A 19,724-nucleotide genomic window follows, 5' to 3' on the forward strand; every position below is an offset into this window, starting at 1 on the left:
TGATTTCAGCAGCATCTATATCCTCTGGCCCTTTGGGGTTCTTTCATCTATATGCTACATGCTGGGTCCAACCAGAGGCCAGATGGCTGCTTACAAAAAATCATTGTTGCTGATGACAAATAATGGAGTCTACATCTAGTCCTCAGGTCAAAGACTACCCTGTACCTTTAAGCAATCAACATTGTTTTCCTGAAAACCTCTGGACTTTCCTCAAAGGCCTCCCTCTCATAAGCCTGACCCTTCTAGAAAGAATTTAACAACTACTTATTTAGTATCCACTTACTATGCACTATCACTATAACTGTGTAGCTATATTTTCTCATTAATGTTCATATCAACTACAAAGTGAGTCCTCCTCCTCCTCCTCCTCCTCCTCCTCCTCCACCACCACCACCACCACCACCACCTTCATCATCATCCCACTTTCCAGAAGGGGAGCATACTGTTCAAAGTTTAAGTTACTAGTTTAATGTTCCACGGCTGAAGTCCTACTGATGGATACACAATGGGGAGTTTTCTCTAATGTTGGCTGCTAGTGTTTTCACACTGCCCCAAATGCCAGAGCCAGTGTGCTATGCCCAAAATGACTCAAGCAACATTAGCATTACCTAGAAGCTTGTCAAGAAAGCAAAGCCACAGACCCATTCTAGCACTACCACACATGCACTGAAATATAATCAAGCAGTTTAAAAAACTACCTATGGGATTTATGCTTACTTTAATGTTATGTTTCAGACATGCTGCCTTAGAACACAAAATCATGCTCCCAACCCCACACTCTGATGACTGGACAGTACTTTCTGTGCCTACGAGGAAAGGTTAACTCCATCTGTAGAAATAGGTTGACCAAAAGAGACTGCTGTGCAAATAAAAAGAAAAGCTTTCCCCATGGCTGGGTGCAAGCCGTATACATGTTTCAGAGACCATAGATAGAGCACATGGAAGTGCCTGCTAGGTACTAATTCTACATCCTTAAATGGCAAATAGTATCTCCATTTGGAAGCTGCCATTGCCTTGGGCCAAAAACGTGCTACAGTCAGAATTCCTAAAATTTGTAACAACATGCAGATGTTAACTGGACACCCAACTTCGGTGAGGGTCTAGGAAACATAAAACAGTGGCTCTTATCCCATTACCCTGGGAAGCCAAGTATCCAATACTAAACAGGTCCTAAGACCATACTTTAGGCCAATGCCATCAACAACAACACATGAACAAGTACTGTTAAGTAGATTATTACCTAGGTCATGTCACTACATCATAACCAGCAGCATCTGACATGCTCAGTACATCGCTTTAGCTCAAAACCATTACACTATATACCACATAAGACGGGTATACCATATAGCAAGCACAGAGGAAATGTATACATTGTAAGAAGTAGGGAACCTAGTAATGCATGTCAGTGTGGCAGTTCCTCAGCAGTAACACCAATCCTCTAAATTTCTCTCCATACAAGTGAGAAAAGATCATAAAAGAAAATGGCTCAATCACCACAGGGAGCAGAGGTAACAACTTCACAAATGTCTCCTTCCAACTTTAAAAAGCATAAAATTATAGTGTCTGTTCAAAGAACAAGTTTATGCTGTATCCACCAATACTGGCAATGACTACAAGCTTTCCTTTTAGAATGTATTGCTCTGTGTGTATGTGAACATTTTGCCTACATGTATATGTGTGCGCCACATGAATGCCTGGTACTTGAGGAAGACACCAGATTCCCTAGGACTAGAGTGACAGACAGTTAAGCCATTGTGTAGGTACTGGTGATGGAACCCAGGTCCTTTGCAAGAACAGCAAATCCTCTTTATTTTTCCAGAGGAAAAAAGCATACTCCATGTGGTAAGGCCTAAACTCCCAACACTAACAACAAAGCAAGAGGTTTCAAGTTCAAGGGTTATCTATATAGTGAGGCTTTGTTAGGAAATTTTTTTAAAGGAGGAAAAAAGCAGAATAAGATGAGAAGGAGCAAAAGGAACTAAGCACCCATCATTCTCCAGCGTAAAGTGACATCATTTCCCCAGTATGCTCCCTTGCTGGTATCCACACTTATATAAATGCACACCTACAAAACCCACACGGATATTAAAAGCATGCTGTTTTTCCATATTCCCTCCCATATTTTCATTTAGTCATTAATGTTCTTAAAACAAACAACCCAGCAAATAGGAATACAATCACAAAATAGCCAAATGTTAGGAATTAGGAAGACATAAAACAGGGCAAACAAGATGGAAGGAAAAAAAATACTCCAGGTATCAAAAGGGAAAAACAACACTCAGTAGCTGAAAAGGCTTTTGTTCTAAACACAAACATGTCTGGTCTTTTATGAGATGTTCAGTAGCATGCTCCTTGTACTACCCTGAGCAGGGCCTTGGCTTCTCCTACTGAGGTTGTTTTCTAAAAGCTACTACTAGCCTGACTAGTCAAGCTCATCCACTGCGTCTGGAAAGGTAGACATTCTGAGCTCAGCGTGGGGAGAAGAGTGTCCCAGATGCTGCGGGTCTTGCTGGCCAGCTCCCACAGCACTCCTGAGAGGAGGCTTTTGTTCCACGTGTTCCACATGAGGACAGCTGCTCTGACTAGATCCTAGCTCCTTCTTCTAAAAACCAAGTTTCTGCCTGTACTTCATTCCCAGACATTCTTATTAATGCAAGCCACCTCATCCTAACTTCCATGGATGAACTTTCTAGCAATGAAGTCCAGTTGGACACAAATAACAATAGAACAAGATGTGGAAGGAAACTCCACGCACACATCATAGTGACCAGGGTGTCACTGACCTGGATGTACTGCTCAGCCACATTTTTCTTGTGGGCCACAATTGCATAGCACCCAGAGATGCCCAGGTAGGTTCAGTGTAGCTCAACTGAAGAGTAGCTGGCGTCATAGAAATTGTGCATCTGGATGGTCTTGTCCACCCATATATTATCTTCAGTCTGAGAATCGACCACTCATTCATCAAATACATGGTTCACAAACCTCATCTTCAGTGCATAGTGGTTCCTAGATTACAGATGCATAACAGCTTGGCAGGTTGTAGCCAACAAAGTCCCATGTCCTCTACCTATCAAAAACAGGAAGGGGAGGCCACATTCCCCTGGGGTCATCCAAAATAAAAAGGTGGCTAGGGAAACATTGCCAATCTCTCCAGGTACACCCATTCTCTTTCAAAGCTGAACATACTGCCTACTGTTAAGCAGGGTGATCTTTCACTTAGCCATTCAGTTACTATATGCCAAGGACTTTCCATCTGCTCAGCAACAGAAACCCATCAGACTAATTTTAAAAAGGAAACAGAGAGTTCCTTAATGAAGAGTACTGAAATATCTAAACAAATGAGAAAATGCTGCTTTTAGCCATTTCTCTCAACCCTGATTGACCTTAGCAGGATGGCTTGACTCCTGACAAGATCCTCTGCCTGAGAATTGTGCTTCTGAATAGTGTGCTGTGGTGGGCCTGTGGCTGCGGCTATGACTGCCCACATAGGCAACCTGGGCCCCATATTGGCAGCATCTCCCTGGAGCCTGAGCTAAGGTGAGGATGCTAATGCCTCCGCTTACTGAAAGGGAGAAGATAAGGAAGAGAAGTATCTGGAAGTATGAGAAACTGAAAATAAGGCAAAAAGTAGATTCTTCATGGTCAAGATTCTCATAATATGCAGGAAGTAGGAATTAAACCACTATTTGTCGATAAGGAAATTGGAATTCAATATCAAAAGGCAATTCAGTTATAATCAGATTCAAATGAAGTTGTGTTTGACTCTATTAACTGTATTCTTAAACAATATACCAACAGTAGTGCATCGAAGCTTATCAAGGTAAACAAATGTTCATTCACTGATTCATTCATTCATTTTACTCATTCAACACAGTCAATTTTTGTGCTAAATACCATGCTAAGTTTAAATAACAAAAGCTCAATCTCCATCCTCTAGTGTTGTTATTCTTCTGGTCATGTTAATTTTTTTTTTCCAGGTAGAGCAAATTTTCTTCTTTTATCTTTTTTTAAAATTTTAACCATTTATTTAATTATTTATTTATTCTCCAGATTTTATTCCCCTCCTGATCCACATCCCATACCTCTTCCCCAACCCCCTGTTTTCACAAGGATGTCCCCATCCCCCACCTCACTAAACTCCCTGGGGTCTCCAGTCTCTTGAGGGTTAGGTGCATCTTCTCTGAATGAACCCAGACCTTGCAATGCTCTGCTGTATGTGTGTTGGGGGTGTATTAGCTGGGGTATGCTGCCTGTTTGGTGGTCCAGTGTCTGAGAGATCTCCAGGATCCAGGTTAAGTGAGACTGCTGGTCCTCCTTCAGGGTCACCCTCCTCCTCAGCTTCTTTCAGCTTTTCCCTAATTCAACCACGCAGGTCAGCAGCTTCTGTCCATTGTTGGCTGCAAATTCTGTATCTGATTCTTTCAGTGCTTGTTGGGTCTTTCAGAGGTCAATCATGATAGATCCCTTTTTGTGCACGTTTCATAACCTAAGAAATAGTGTCAGGCCTTAGGCCGTGCTAATTTTTAAAACTTTCATATTTAAGAACATGCACTGAAGGAACCAGTAAGAATATGGAAAGTACATCCCAAAGTAAAGAAGATATTCACAACTGCATTTACTAAGCCAAGTTGTAGCATTAATATATGAAGAGCACCTACAAAGCAATTATAAATCAATTCAATAGAGACAGGGTAAAAGTATATGTGGTTTCCTTTGGTAAACATAATCATGTTTACCAAAGCCACATTCAAGAGTGCTTACATTTGTATATTATTTTAACAGTCAGAAACACTTTTTTAAAGAAAACAAATAAAAACAAACAAAAAACCCTGTAGAATAGCTAGAAAACTAGATGTTAAACAAATATGATTATTTGACAAAACTTTAAAAAAAATACTTTCACCACCAGGCAAAATTCTATGGTACCCCTCAAATATGATTTAAGTGAAATACAGATACCAAAGTTCATACAAAATATGCCTTCATGCATACAGGTTGAAATAGTGGCAAAACTATATGTCCTTAAACATCAAAGAGGTGATCCCCTGTGGCTGGTAGGCTTATCTAGAATGAGGGGTAGTGAGTCTAAGGCACTAGTGGTGTGGGCTCAGACCAAGAGTTTAGGTACAGACATGCTCACGGTGGTGACCCTCGCGACCCACTACTGAGAACACATGCTCTCCATGAGCTGTGCTGAAGAGCAGCGCCAGCCTACTGCTGAGCTTTCCTTCATGCAGTCCTCTCCTATCTGTTCTAAGACAAGGATCTGCCCAAGGCGGCTGTCAGAAGGGATCCCAGGCTGTCCAGGTCATTGTGTGCTTTGGTTAGGAAAGACGGCTTTAAGAAAAGCCACATATTAACAGTCCATTCTGCTTTAAACACATCCAGGTAAGGAATGCTCTGTGTCTCCCTTGGCATCCCATCCCAATGAGCATGTCTCTGAGGATGGCTTTTCCTCAATTTGACACTGCCAAAAATTTTAAAGGTATTTCACATGCACGATCTTTTGAACTTTGAAAACATCTTATCATTGTTTGTCCTACTCCCACACATGAGAAAATTCAGGCCTAAACTATGAAGAAATGAAGATTTCTTAACAAATGTAAAGAATGCAAGATTCTTTGGCTTGTCCGTGCTAGGGCTCAAATGCTGGTATACACTTAGCACAGTGCACACCAGATAGCAGTCACTGTGTCACTAACCTCTTTGAGTCCCTTCCCACCCTGTAACCCAGAGAAAGTCCAGAATAAGAAATTTTATTCTAGGTTAAATGCTAAGTAAACTCAGAGGACTTGCATCTACAGAGAGTTCACATGTCATTCCGTGTTATAAATCGACTGTGCACTTTTGTAGAAGACATTTGTGAGCTGGGCCAGAATTGTTCTCCTTTTTCCACAAGCAGTACCCAGATTTCCCCCAGGGACTGTCAATCACATTGGCCAGACTTCCTTCCCCTGTCTAAAAAACGAGCAAAGAGTCCAGGCCGGGCCAGCACAACACTTTTTCCCAGGAATCTGAATCAGAACTGAGTGCTGAGAGACTGAAACTGGCTGATGTTCACCTCTCCCAAGCACAGTCCTTCAGCTTCTCAGGCCTCCGTGAGCTCACACCCTCAAAAGTTTGCCTCTTACTTCCTCATCCAGTGCTTGGTTTCTGCAGCCTACAAATCTTTGGCTTCCCTGATTTTTTGACAGACAGAGCAAAACATGAGACAGTTAGTTCTGTGTATGACACAGGTGGAAATTCCTCAGTGCAATCAGCACGCGGTCTTTCTGTGAACTAAGAAAATTCCCTTGTGGTTTTTGTTTTGTTTTATTTTTATGTAGCAATTTCTTATTAAGTTGATCAAAGACAGGAATAGTACAGCCTTCAGAATTTTGGCCACTTTTTCTTGGAAAATAGCACAGAAGAACTTGAGGGTTTTTTTTTTTTTTTTTTTAAGGAAATACAAAAAAATCAGAATAATTTAAACCTTTTTAACAGACGCTTACTTACATCTTAGGAGTGGGTATGTGTGCACACGAGCAATAGAGCATGGGCTGCTAGGTGTCCCTGGGACCATTCTCATTTGCCTGATGCTAACCAGTTAGGCTAGCTAGCTAGCTAAAGAGCCTTGGGAATCCTTCTGTCTCTGCATCTCCAATGCTGGGATTACATGCCTATGTAATAATGCCTTAGTAATTTTAGCTCAATTCTGAGGAAAGATCCCAGATCTTCAGTCTTGCAATAAGTGCTTTACTGACCGAATCATGCCCCCAACCCTAATGAGGTACTTTCCTGTGACATATCCTTTTTTATTCTTAGGTAGCATAGCACTTACTGATTCACTCAGTTCCCCTCCACTCCAAATGAAAAGGAAAACCAGCTATCATAGTAACAGCCCTCAGTTACTTAGGCAAAGGGAGCTAAAGACTAGCTGCTAAATGAGCCTGGTCATTAGAACTTCAAAGACTAAACTTAGAAACTAGGTAAGGGTGAGTATCCGTGTAGGAAATGCTGGCACCAGAAACATCCTAGAATGCAGAGCTTTTACATATGGTAACACATGCATATACACAAGTATCTGTGAGGTGAGGCTTAAATCTAAACAAAAAGCCCCTTGTTTTTCATAACCAGGGAATGCACATAGCTTGGCAGTAACTCTACACAAAATTTGTAATCATTTACTGGATTTACACAGGTAGAGGGGAAGACTGAACCCTGCAAGCTATCCTTTGTCCTCTACATAAGCACCACAGCATTTGAGATCTCAGACTTTCAGACCAAGGATGCTCAAAAACTATTGACTAAAAAGAAAGGTGAGATTGATAGCTTGAAGGTAGTATAGGCAGAATCCCTGCTATCATTTCTTTTCATGTAACAGCTCCATATCAGGTTTGTTTCTCTTGCAGAGACTGGCAATGGACAGACTATAGACACGTCTACACTGCCTCAATCCCTTATTTCACAGATTTACAGAAATCACAAATCAGCTGCAAAGGGTTTCCAGGAGCCTCTATTGGGAATGCTCTACATAATGAGCAAAAGCTTCTGCTTTGCCCATTTTGTTGTGGGGGAAAGATTCCCAAAGAGCATGCTTGCTTCCTGAAAGGCACCCTGCAATCTGAGGAGGTAATGCGTTCACATATGAAACCCTACAACAGGAATACAGGAAGAATACCAGCTGCTAAATTCAGACCTTCTTCACCACCCTGCAATTCCAGACAGGTCTTTAGCCATGCTAACACAGAGGGGCACTAGATCACTTCCTTTTTATTAATAATCAAAATTCTAGACCAAGACAGAGAATATAAAGAGAACATATCTGTGTAAGAACACTGAAATTCAACCTTTTAGAAAGAACTAAATAGTGAAGTCATCTCATGGCCATACACTTTACATAAGCTGGATTTACTAAATGACAGTCTTTTATCATTAGCTACAAACACTTGTATTCAGAGAAAAGACAAGATGGTATTTATAAATAAACAAACTCTATATCACTGTATGTTCAAAAGACATCTTAAAACATATGTTTCCTCAATGTGGGGTGACTTGAAGCAGCTCACCATTATAGAAACAAGTTTTTTTTTTTTTTTTTTAAATAAAGAACTCCCGTGGACAAAATCATGGATACCTACACTCAAGGAAAAATTCATCGTAGTTTGGTAAAAGTGTGCAACTTACTGAAATGTATTACAAGCTGCTCCCTAAGTTTAGATCCTTAGAAAAGAGTGAGGCTTATAAAGACATGCAGTGCCATGCCATCTGGTCCACAGCTCCCTCCACAGCCAGTGAATCTTCCCATTCAACGAAGCAACGCTTAGGCAATATCAAAGGAAATTCCAATGTTGCTGTAGCAGTCCATAAGCTAGAACCAGTTTTGTAACTGTGAACAATTTTCTAGTATCAAGCAGTACATTTCAAATACCCACTGCCACTTTAGAAGGGTTTAGACCCCATTCTGTCAACTGTTCCAATGCCAACTGTTCCACTTACCTTATTGTGTTCATACTTGTATGGGATCTTGAGAGTGTCCATAGCTCTGATCATGGCCTGCATGGCTGTGAAGATGTTCTGATACACCAGTTTGGTAAAGCCCCTCTTGTCTTCATCCGAGTACCCCGACCCATGGATGATCCTCATCTGCTTGATGAAGGTGCTCTTGCCACTCTCCCCTGTCCCTGGAATAGAAATGGCAGCAGCATGTTAGATCACAACTGCCTTTCTGGTCTTGCAGATAACAAAACTAGACCTCAAAAGTCCTGCTGAGAGAAGCGCCATACAAGGTTCTCTAAAATGCTGCCTTTAGAGAACACTTAGAGCATGAGGCACACCCATTTTAAAGGCAGGCAAACGAGCTCAAATACTATTCACATCTTAGGAAGCCACTGAGCCCAGATGTATCAAACGGGAATTTGTAATCCTGCTGCTCTGAGAAACAAGTGCAAGGGCATCATATGGGGGGAAAAATCATTGACACTTGACAAAGCCCTCCCCCTGAGGCATATCTGAAATGCTTGCACTCTGGAAATGGCAACATCCTTATACTGACGCATTTCAGAAATAAACAAGCAGAAGACGTTTTTCTCCAGTTAAGAAATGGGGCAAAAGTAGACAACAAATTCCTGCGAGACCAGAACACAGGTTACATTCTGGACCGTAGCAGCCACAATGTTTATTTATAGGGCCTGGTTGGTTGAGTTATGTCTCTGTCTCATTCATGAGAATAACACAACTCAGAAACTTAGTTGTTGTTATGAGGTTTTGTTGTTGTTAGATGTTTGTCTTCCAGTTTTTCTTATCTTTACCATCTTCAATATACATTTCTAAATCTAAAAATGTCACATTTTGAAATGAAAGTGCCTTTTCTCAAGTCCTTTTCCACTCCCCAACAATGTAAAGAACATTAAAACACACACACACACACACATTCCAGATATTTAAATATGAAAAAACAAAATGAGTGAGAATGATGGCCCTCCTCCCAGCAAGTCCACTGAGGACGGGGGGGGGGGGGGGGGGGGGGGGGGGGGGGGGGGGGGGGGGAGGAAGGGGAGATGAGAGGGAGAGACTAAGACATAAACTGCAAATCCACCCTCACACCATGCTGCTTTTCTGATGTTTTGATTTATTGCTCTTTTCATAAAAAAATCATGACCATTCAAATAAGAACTATTTTTTTTTAACCAAAGCATCTTAAATAACATTCAGACAATACAAGCTCTCAGACATTCTGAACCTAATGCTCTACTGCAGGTGGTTTGTTTATTTATTGCTTGCATTTATGTGGGTATATGCATACACACACACACACACACACATACACACACACACTCTTTCTCTCGAGCACAGACATACAGATGGAAGCCCATGGTAGGTGTCAGGAATTGTCTTCAGTCATTCTCCATCATATTTCATTGAGGCAAGCTCTTCCAACTGAATCCAGAGCTCACTGATTTCATTAAAACAACTAGCCAGCCAATTCTGAAGAGACCCTTTTCACCTTTGGAGCCTTGTAATTATGCGCCCACATGTACAAGGGATGAGGCTCTAAACCCCAGGCCTCACACTTGTGTGGTTCAGGCATAATACTCTGAGCCATCTCCCCAGCCTGCTCTATAAATTTTAATTAGGTGATAAAGAACACCTTGACATATAAATGTAACATTGAAATGTAAAAGCTAATTCACATTTTAGTGAGCTTAATTTGAAAGTTATAATGAATATTCTATAATCCTCACCACAAATACCAGATAACTAAAAAAAGCCTTTCTCCAATAGAAAAGCAGCCACTAATTAGTAATCATATCTATCAATAACTTATAGAAACTAATACTTTTACTTTTTTTTTTTTGGATTTGGTTTTTCCGAGACAGGGTTTCTCTGTGTAGCCCTGGCTGTCCTGGAACTCACTCTGTAGACCAGGCTGGCCTTGAACTCAGAAACCCGCCTGCCTCTGCCTCCCATAGTGCTGGGATTACAGGCGTGCGCCACCACCATCCGGCTACTTTTACTTTTTTAAGCAATCAAAAAGATGTAAGAAAAAAGCTTAGAAAGAAAAAAGAACAAGGAAAGGCAGACTGTAGGAATGACTATCACATCTCTGCCAGTTCTTTACACTACAAAAGCAGCAGAGATTTTTCCTTAAAATAAATAAATAAATAAATAAATAAATAAATAAATAAATAAATGTATACGTATGTGTGTGAGTGTGGTTATGTACATGCAAATTTGGTGCCCAAGGAGATCAAAGGTATAAGATCTCCCCTTTCCTGATCTTGTCAAAATTTTAGTTTTTAAAGATGTGTTATGTGCATTGGTGAGGGGATGTCTATGTATGGCATATGCCGATGAGTGCAGATGTCCAAGGAGACCGGATAAGGGAGCTAGAGCCTGTGGACCTGTAATTACAGGCTGCTGTGAGCCACCTAACATGGGTGCTGGAAACCGAACTTGGGTTCTTAGCCACTGAACCATCTTTCCAGCCCCAAGAGATCTTAATTGTAAAATTAATGAAAGTAAAAAGTAAAGTGAGTCAGAAAGTAGGGTCCCTTTCCTCCTGATTATCTGAAAGACAATCTTTACATAATTACCCCTTAAATAAAAAGATAAATAGTACATGGAGTATGAGCTACACTGACTTGCATTTCTTTAGATCTCTTTAACAAGAACGGTCAGCACTTATTATCTCCTTGGATATATTCCTGGAGTCCTTAAAATAAATTAATAGTAGTAGTAGTAGCAGCAGCAGCAGCAGCAGCAGTAGTAGTAACAATAACAACAATAAAGCAACTACTCCCAGACAACAACAATAATAATAAAACCAACTACTCCCAGAAAAGGAGCCAGGGCTCCTTTCACCCCACCCCCATCTTGCTGGGTGCTGCCCTGGAGGCCGAAAGGTACAGGTTCCATGAACATCTTGGCCTTTACCAAGATCCTCTCAGCTAAGACAGCAAGACAGCGGCAGCAGCAAGAAAGCCAGAACTATGTTCTAACACCAGCTACTCAGATGTGCAGTGTCCCCTTCCAGGGACCACGGGCAACTGCAGAGCAGTCCATCTATACGGCTTTCCTCTCTGGATTCTTGGCTCTTATTAGACCTTACTACCTATGTCTAGTTCACACTTTCATAAATTGTTCCTCAGTCATCCAGGGGAAATGTTTCTGGCATGAACAGACAACTACAAAACCTAAATAAAAACTGAGGAGTGTTAGGTGATATGCAGGAGAAGAAAGCAGATGGAGGCTACCCTCTCTTCCTCCTCTGCCCTGTGTCCATAAGCTTTTCTACGACTGACTCTCTGTTTTGTCAAGTACATCATTTTCAGTACCTCACTCACAAGTCGGTCTTCTAGAGACTACTGTAATGAAGCTAAACAAACAAAATGTGAGAAAGCTCAAACAGGAACTCTGGGCTGTGAGTCTCCCCTCAGTACTCAGAAATACAGTAATTAAACCTATATAATAAATAAATTAGAGAGGTTGTGTGTATCTGTGCACAGGTCCCCTCTCTCCTCCCCCTCCCTAATATAAAGAACATAGTGATTTGTGCTTTCTGTCACCTCTTTTGTAAGCAAAACAAAGAAACTTGTACACATCCTTTACACTTCACCACGTACTTTGGATACACTACCTGTCCGTGAAAAGTCAGTGATATGTATACCTGTGTCATCATATGACTGGCCTCCTATTTTCTGCTACACTGAACACATGTCTCCTCAAATCATTTAATAACATTTAACAAGCAAGTCAGCCTATGGTAGAATGTGAGGCCCATGGGAAGTCTGTTTTCTCCTTCAGCAATTCCCTCTCAGCATGTCTCTACAAACTGTCTCTAGACAAGTTGCTTGTGTCTTTAGAAACATCCACTGCATTTCTTAGGACAGCTCCCAGAAGCATGAGACTAGAGCCATGCTATCTGTTAAAGGCTCTTTCATCCAGCACTTGTGTTTGGCTGCAGAGAACCTATGCTTTTCCTTCCCTGCCCCTGAATCTGGGTAAAGGACAAAGAACAATCCCTACTTCACTTGGCATCACAATCCATCAGAACAAACATTAAACATACATTTAATACCCTACAATAGAGGACATGGCTTGGTAGGCTGGTTGGCTTGCACCATCTCATACACACACGCACACACACACACACACACACACACACACACAATGTTCACAGTTCAGGTTTTCTTTGTCAAGATCTTTTCAACACAACCAAAACCTACATATAGAGCCTGCTACAAATTCATATTTTTAATCCAATTCACAGGAAGCATCCACACTTATGGTAATTATTCTGCCAATTTGCATGATGTGATCTGCAAATGGTTCTGTCAAAAATGACTTTCAAATTTAATCATACATTATCCTAAGGGTCATGAATTAGCATTTATTACAGAAAGCAATCACAGATTTAGTACTTTGCTCTTTAATTAGCATTTTTGTTGAAGTAATCATAGACTCATTGATTCTATCTCACACTCAAACTACCTTCTTGGACTACTATCCTATCAAAAGATCTGCCAATGAACAGTCAGTCGCACATGCACAAGCAGCCCTCAATGCTCTACTACTATACAACTTCTATAATGTAGCTACTGCTACTGTGCCTGCTTAGAAGGACTCTGGTGGCCCATCTACATACAAAGATCCAGCAGAACAAGCACTAACATTACTAGGAATTCTAACAGTTCACTTATTCATTCTATTTACCTGAGAGAAAAGCAGAAAATAGACCTAGGAGGACCACACCACTTCTTTAGATTATATAGATAAAAGAGAAATTCCAAAATACAGTCAGGAAAACTGTTGTATTGAAGATTATACAATGAATATACTTATTTCATCCTGCCCTGGCCTTTCATGACTGTATTTGGAGATTCTGAAGTTCTTGATGAATATAAATGCTGAAGCCAAATGCTCCGACCCCACCCTCCTGCTTGGCCAGCTCCCAGATAAAGGGAGAAAAACAAGGCTTGTGAGGCTGCATTACAAGTCTGGCAACTTGTTTCAGATCCACTGGGTTAAGGCAGGAATAGCATGAAATCTCAGGCCCAGCAAGCTGAACATGGGCTTCTGTATCACCTTGTATAAGGTAGAACCAGATACTTCAAGGATGAATTCCTAGCAAGGAGCACATCAGTCACCTACAACCTGCAAAGAATTAATGGTAAGAATGTGGCCAAACCCTAAGCCAACTGCAATCCACATGCTGTCTGTCCTTCAGGCTGACTGCTTTTAAGTGCACATTCTGCCTTTGTGTTTTCTTTCTCTCACACAGGAAGCTGGCCATCTCTGACAACAGCCACTCCAACTTTCTCTTCTTCACAAAACTGTCCTTCTAGGTAACAGCTGGGTATATTTAATCATTTATCCCCAGTGTAGTCTTGTAGAAGATACTAGTCAATTTTTTTAAATATAGCCAAAAAAAAAAAAAACTAAATTTGGTATTACCAATTATAAGTAAAAACTAACTGGACCAGGAAGTGTAGTAATAGCTAATTCGGTTAATTTGTTTTCAACAAAAAGGCAGACAAAGTACACTGGAAATTCAGCTAATTACTGGAAGTACTTTGGAAATTGTGTGGCCTTAGGTTTCCCAAAGAAGTTAAAGCCTCACAGAAAGTTGTCTAATAGGCATTGTAAGACTCATCAAAGTGCATATATGTCCTCAGGAGTGAGCGAGAGAGGAAGAGGACAGAGAAAGAGACAGAGGGTGAAACAAGAGACAGGCAGGCAGGCAGGCAGACAGACAGACAGACAGTGAGGCTCCTCTGGCATGTCTACATGTACATATATGTATAAGCCAATGGACAACATCAGGCAGTGTTCCTCAGACATAGTCATTTTTTAAGACTATGTCTCTTAGGCTGGAATTTGCCAAGTAGGTGAATGTGGCTGGCATTCTTCCTGTCTTAGGACAGTTAAGAAGACAGATTTGAATGCCCCAGGGATCTGCATGTTCAAAGAACCACTGCTGGGACGAAAAGCACACAGGACCACAACTGGCTGGCTCCAACATGGAAATCAGACTCAGGTCCTCATGTCTGCAAGAAACACTACTAACTGTCCTATCTTCCAGCCCTAACACTCTTTCTGAGCTGTGCCCATGGGGAGCCTCTTAGCATTTAAAAAAAAAAAAAAAAAAAAGAACATCAAAAGCTAGGCATGGCTATCGATGCCCTTAGGGAAGCAAAAGCTAGAAGAACTTCAAGAATGACCTATTCTACAAAAAGGCCTATTCTACAAAATGAGTTCTAAGTTAGCTGGGCTACACAGCAAGACTGTCTCAAAGAAAAACCAAGCAAAGAACAATAAAACTAGTATCAGTTGTTACATGACCTTCTAAATATACTAAAAAAATCTGAATGGATAAACTTTTAAATAGCAGATGAGCTGCATCTAATTTTTTTTAATTAAAAAACTAGCTATAGTTTGGAGAACAGAAAATATATGTGATTCTTCAGGGTAAAGCTTTCTGGGGAGTTCTCTTCACGCCCATCCGCTCACCTTCCCACCCCGCCTCCCTACAAGCCTACAAGTAGTATTTCAGAGAAAAGTTTCAAGCCTAGAGCTAACTGGTTTTACCAAAGAGGAGAGTGACATTCAAGAAATGCTATTTGACAGTTAGGAAGAAGACAGACTAGAGCCTACCATGGTTTCCTCTCTATAAAAGACTCCCTTTCATATACCTTATCTTCTGAACTCTCCTCCTTCTTATCAAAGTTATAAATACTCACCCTAGAAAATGCTTCTAAAAATAAAACTTTTTTTTAATAGAGTAGTAGAGTTTATTCAGGGCAGAGGATGGGAGTTAATGGGGTAGTAGAGGCACAGAAAGGCAGAGAGAGGGAGAGAGTAGAAAAGTGGTGGCCAGCCATGACCATGTGGAGAGAGGGGGAGGGGAGGAGAGCCCAAGAGGGGCCAGAGGAGTGAGAGGTAAGAGTGCCAAGAAGTTAGAGAAAATAGAACATTTTAAATATTTCATTGCAGTTTCTTTTTCTAGGTATTTTTGTTGTTGTTGTTGTTGTTCTTCTTCTTCTTCTTGAACAATGGTGTATCATTTCTACTTGCCATCTATGATAATTATTCCAGGATGCTAATTGTGCTTTTTGGAAATTATCCATAACAAAGACTGTCATAAGGATGTGCAATACTTAACAATTCCTCTGGCATAAGGCATTCTGAGCACTTCCAACTTTTTGACTTGTATAAAGAATGATGCTGAGGCTGGAGAGATGGCTCAGTGGGTAAGAGCACTTATTGACTGCTCTTCCGAAGGTCTGAGTTCAACCACATGGTAGCTCACAACCATCTATAAAGAGATCTGACGCCCTCTTCTGGTGTGTCTGAAGACAGCAACAGTGTACTTACATATAATAAATAAATCTTAAAAAAAAAAAAAAAAAAAAAGAATGATCTGATAGCCTTCCTGAAGAGAACTATGGCTAACTCTCCTTCCTGAGAACTATGGCTAACTCTCCTTCCTGAGAGGGCTGTGTGCGCATGTGCGCAATACAGCCTCTGGGCAGCTCTGGGCTCCTACAGCCGGACCAACCCCTGCTGTCAGTGGGCTGCTTCCAGGACTACATTTCTAAATCCCCCAAATTTAAGAAACTATATATATATATAATTTTATATATATATATAGTTTTATATATATATAATTTTTATACTCAATATGAAATGTTCCACATTTTTCTCATCTGTATTGATTCTCTGAATGTATCTTTACTTGAAATTTTATTGAAGAAGCTGCTTGTTTTGTTTCATTGAACAGTTTTGTTTTGAAGGTGAAACCAGTGCTTAGGTTCACGCACTTCCTGATCTCACACTTTCTTCTTAGTGACTGATTTAAAGCTGCTGTATAAATGTATCATTTGTATTGTTGACTCGCCTACTTTCCTCTGAGTTCCCTCCTTTGTTATTAACACCCAAACGTGAGGGTGTTATTCTAGCTTTTCTTAAAGGGTTGTACTTTATACTTATTTCACTTTATATTAATGTATGATGGGTGGTGTATTTACTACCTCAACAAATTTCTCCAAAATTCAACCTACATCTAAAGTCACATTGGCACAGAAGTCCTTCCCACCATAAAGAAGTATTCAAGAAGAGTTCAGCATTACTGCACACATCCCTTATCTGCCTGTAAGTGTTGAGTGATAAATACAGGGCCAGACAGAGATCAGGAAAGTGCTCATCAACACATAAGACGACCTAGGTTGGAATCTCAGCACCACTTAAAACAAGCATCATAACCCATGCTATAATCCCAGAACCTGAAAGCCAGAGGATCAGAAAAACAAGTTTATCCTCAACTACTTAAGCTTGAAGTTACCCTGGGATATATGAGACCATGTCTCAAAACTAAATTAGCTGAATATATGAACTATATTGAGTCTTCTAATACTATCACTAGGAAATCCATTCTGTTCCTTTATTTCCTCCCTGGGAAACGGAGAAATGACACTTGTATCACTGACTTTTGCTGGCCGCACATTTATATAATAATGGGTTCTAAAGAAATGACTACAGAGAAAATACTCCATAATGTTAAAGATCCTAATCTCTTCTCAGTTTCATGAATCTATCCACATGATATATACTATAATCTGTTAACTACTCTGGGATATGGTGTATACTAATATTTATTAACTACTGGAACATGGTATATACTATGTATTTGTTAACCACCCTAGGGCATGGTATATCCTATGTATCTGTTAACTACTCTGGTTTCTCCTATTGACAGCTTTATGGCTAAGGGTAAGTTCATGCTCCACAGGCCTACCATGATCTCTGTAACTGCAGTTTTCAAACTCTATATAGTCATATATATGACATATAGTTAGTTGCCAATATCTATATTGTCTTCTTGCTATATACACGAGTATATGCCTTTTCCCTCCTTGTTTAGTATCTATTACAGACTGTGCCATTAACTAGCAGCACTCTGAAGTATAATAGTAAAACCATGAGAGATACATTCTTACTATATAAATCTTAGCAACTTCAACATACAATATTTTTCCTTATGAGAATTCTTACTTAAATCATGCACTTTTCAACTTCCATTTTACATATATGAACTCCTACTATCACTACTGCTTTGCTTTAGAGGCATTATTAAATTAAGTAAGGTCATCTGAACACAAACACTGATTTTACTATAGTCAGTTAGATAACTAGAATACTACTAAGTAACAAACTAATAGCATATACAGTGTGGATACATGGGCCAAAGGTATGATTAGCATCACAAGGCACAGATATGAACAGTATGCAACTTAAGAGATAAGTTATTCATTTCTGGAATTCCCACTTAGTACTTTTAGGCCCCAGTTAACCTTGAGTACAATAAACTACAAAGAAAAATCCTAGATAAATGGGGAAATTTGCCAGTTGTACAAGGTTTTCTTTCAGACTTCTAGGATACAAGATTCTTGCTGTCTTCACAAAGAGAACATTAGAGTTGGGTGTAGCAATTCACTCTTGAAATTCCAATACTCTAGAAGTTTAAGAAAAGATGCTGTGAGTTCAAAGGCAACGTGCCTACAGAAAGGTATCTTGGTGTGAGAACTTTTCCTTGGGAGACAGGGTACCTGAAACAGACCAAAGTAACCATTCTACTCAAGTAGAGCTATTTGTGGTTACTTATCAAAGCATGAAGAAGAAAGCATGGGTCACTTCTGAGGCATTGCATCACTAAAGATACTGACTATATCCCTAGGAAGGGCAGGTCCCTTCCTACTTCCATAGCAGAAAGCTAATGACCCCCACTCCTGAGCAGGTCACCTGTGGGTAACCACAGCTACTAAGTGTTTAAGAGGGAAAATAATCATGCTATGTCCAGAGTACAGCATCTATACATTTAAGTATGTACACGGTATATGTTGACAGATGAAGAATAAAATATCAGCTAGAGATGGGTATTATGCATTTAACAATTAAAAGTGATGAAACTGGTTCGGCACAGTAGCACACTCCTTTAATCCTAGCACTCAGGGGACAGAGGCAGACAGATGTCTGTGAGTTCAAGGCCAACCTGGTTCAAACGGGGCTACATAGTGAAATTCTGTCTTTACCAAACAAAAGAATTGCTGCTTTTAGAGACCAACAAACAACTTCCTTAAAAGGCACAATGATACTAATATCTGAATATTTAAGATCCCACCACAACATTACTAAGAAACACCATTCCAGGCTGTGGAGTGGCTTATGTGAGATCAGTGTGGGAGAGGCTTAGCTGTCAGGTTAAAGGGAGGCCAGTACGGCTAAGACACATATGTTGAGACGGAGAAGGGAGGCAAAGGGAGAGACCTGGGATGTAGAGACAGGATTCAAGGTACAAAGATTATTACAGCTCAGGAAATGAGTTCAAAAGAAGCTTTAAGTACACTACACGGCATTGAAAGTCTTAAAGGGTAAAGGGCATGGCTTCTGTAGTTAATAGGGTATTCCAGTGATCTAAGCCAGTACAACAATGGAAATTTAGGCCAAGATGGCAGTAAGACAGATGTGTAATACTCTAGATTAGAGATGGATGAGATGTGGGTGGTGAGGGTTCACACTAGGAGAAACCTGCAATTCTAGCTGAATAACACAATACACTCTAGAGAAGCCTGAGATGGGGATTGTGGAGACAGAGTGAACTCAGCCTGAACTCTGAACTCATTCCAAGGAAAAACCTTATCTATACCTGTAAGGTCTGCAGCCCTGATGCAGAGGCCACCATGGCCCAGAAGATGTGGTTTATGTCCTATATTCTTAGACAAAGGCAAGGGCATAGCTGTGACTGAGCTCCTTCTGTTAGTGGATGAGTCAGAGTGACTGCAAACCCAGGGTTACAATTTCATTTCCTAGGAGATAAATATCCTTAGCTAAAGAATTTATTTTGATCTCTAAGTTACACACACACATTTATTTATAATGTGACACCATTGCTACATACCCACTTCTTTGGAGAAAATAAGCACTTCACTAATGTTATTTGGAATGCATGAAGAGATCATGAAAATATCAAGTCAAAATAACTACATCTTAAGAAAAGATAACTCTTCAGACTAAATATTCACCCACAGAATTTAGCATTCTTTTTTTTTACATAAAATAAACAACATGTATTTGTTCTATCCAGATTTTTAGGTCACACATAAATATACACTTTTAAAACTGAAGTGGGTAAAAATGACAAGATGTGATATAGAAGACTACGTTCAGCCCTCAGTGAGCACTCCCTT

At 40.3% G+C, this 19,724-nt stretch overlaps 1 protein-coding gene across 1 annotated transcript in view; it reads right to left on the minus strand.

Moving 5' to 3' along the window:
* Nucleotides 1-19,724, minus strand: part of LOC127689275 (guanine nucleotide-binding protein G(q) subunit alpha) — a 254,203-nt gene that overhangs the window by 158,885 nt on the left and 75,594 nt on the right. The window contains exon 2 of the mRNA XM_052188768.1: nucleotides 8,479-8,663. Coding sequence (XP_052044728.1) covers nucleotides 8,479-8,663 — 185 coding nt within the window. The remainder of the gene's footprint in view (nucleotides 1-8,478; nucleotides 8,664-19,724) is intronic.

Source organism: Apodemus sylvaticus, chromosome 1, assembly GCF_947179515.1.
Source record: "Apodemus sylvaticus chromosome 1, mApoSyl1.1, whole genome shotgun sequence".
Classification (NCBI taxonomy): domain Eukaryota; kingdom Metazoa; phylum Chordata; class Mammalia; order Rodentia; family Muridae; genus Apodemus; species Apodemus sylvaticus.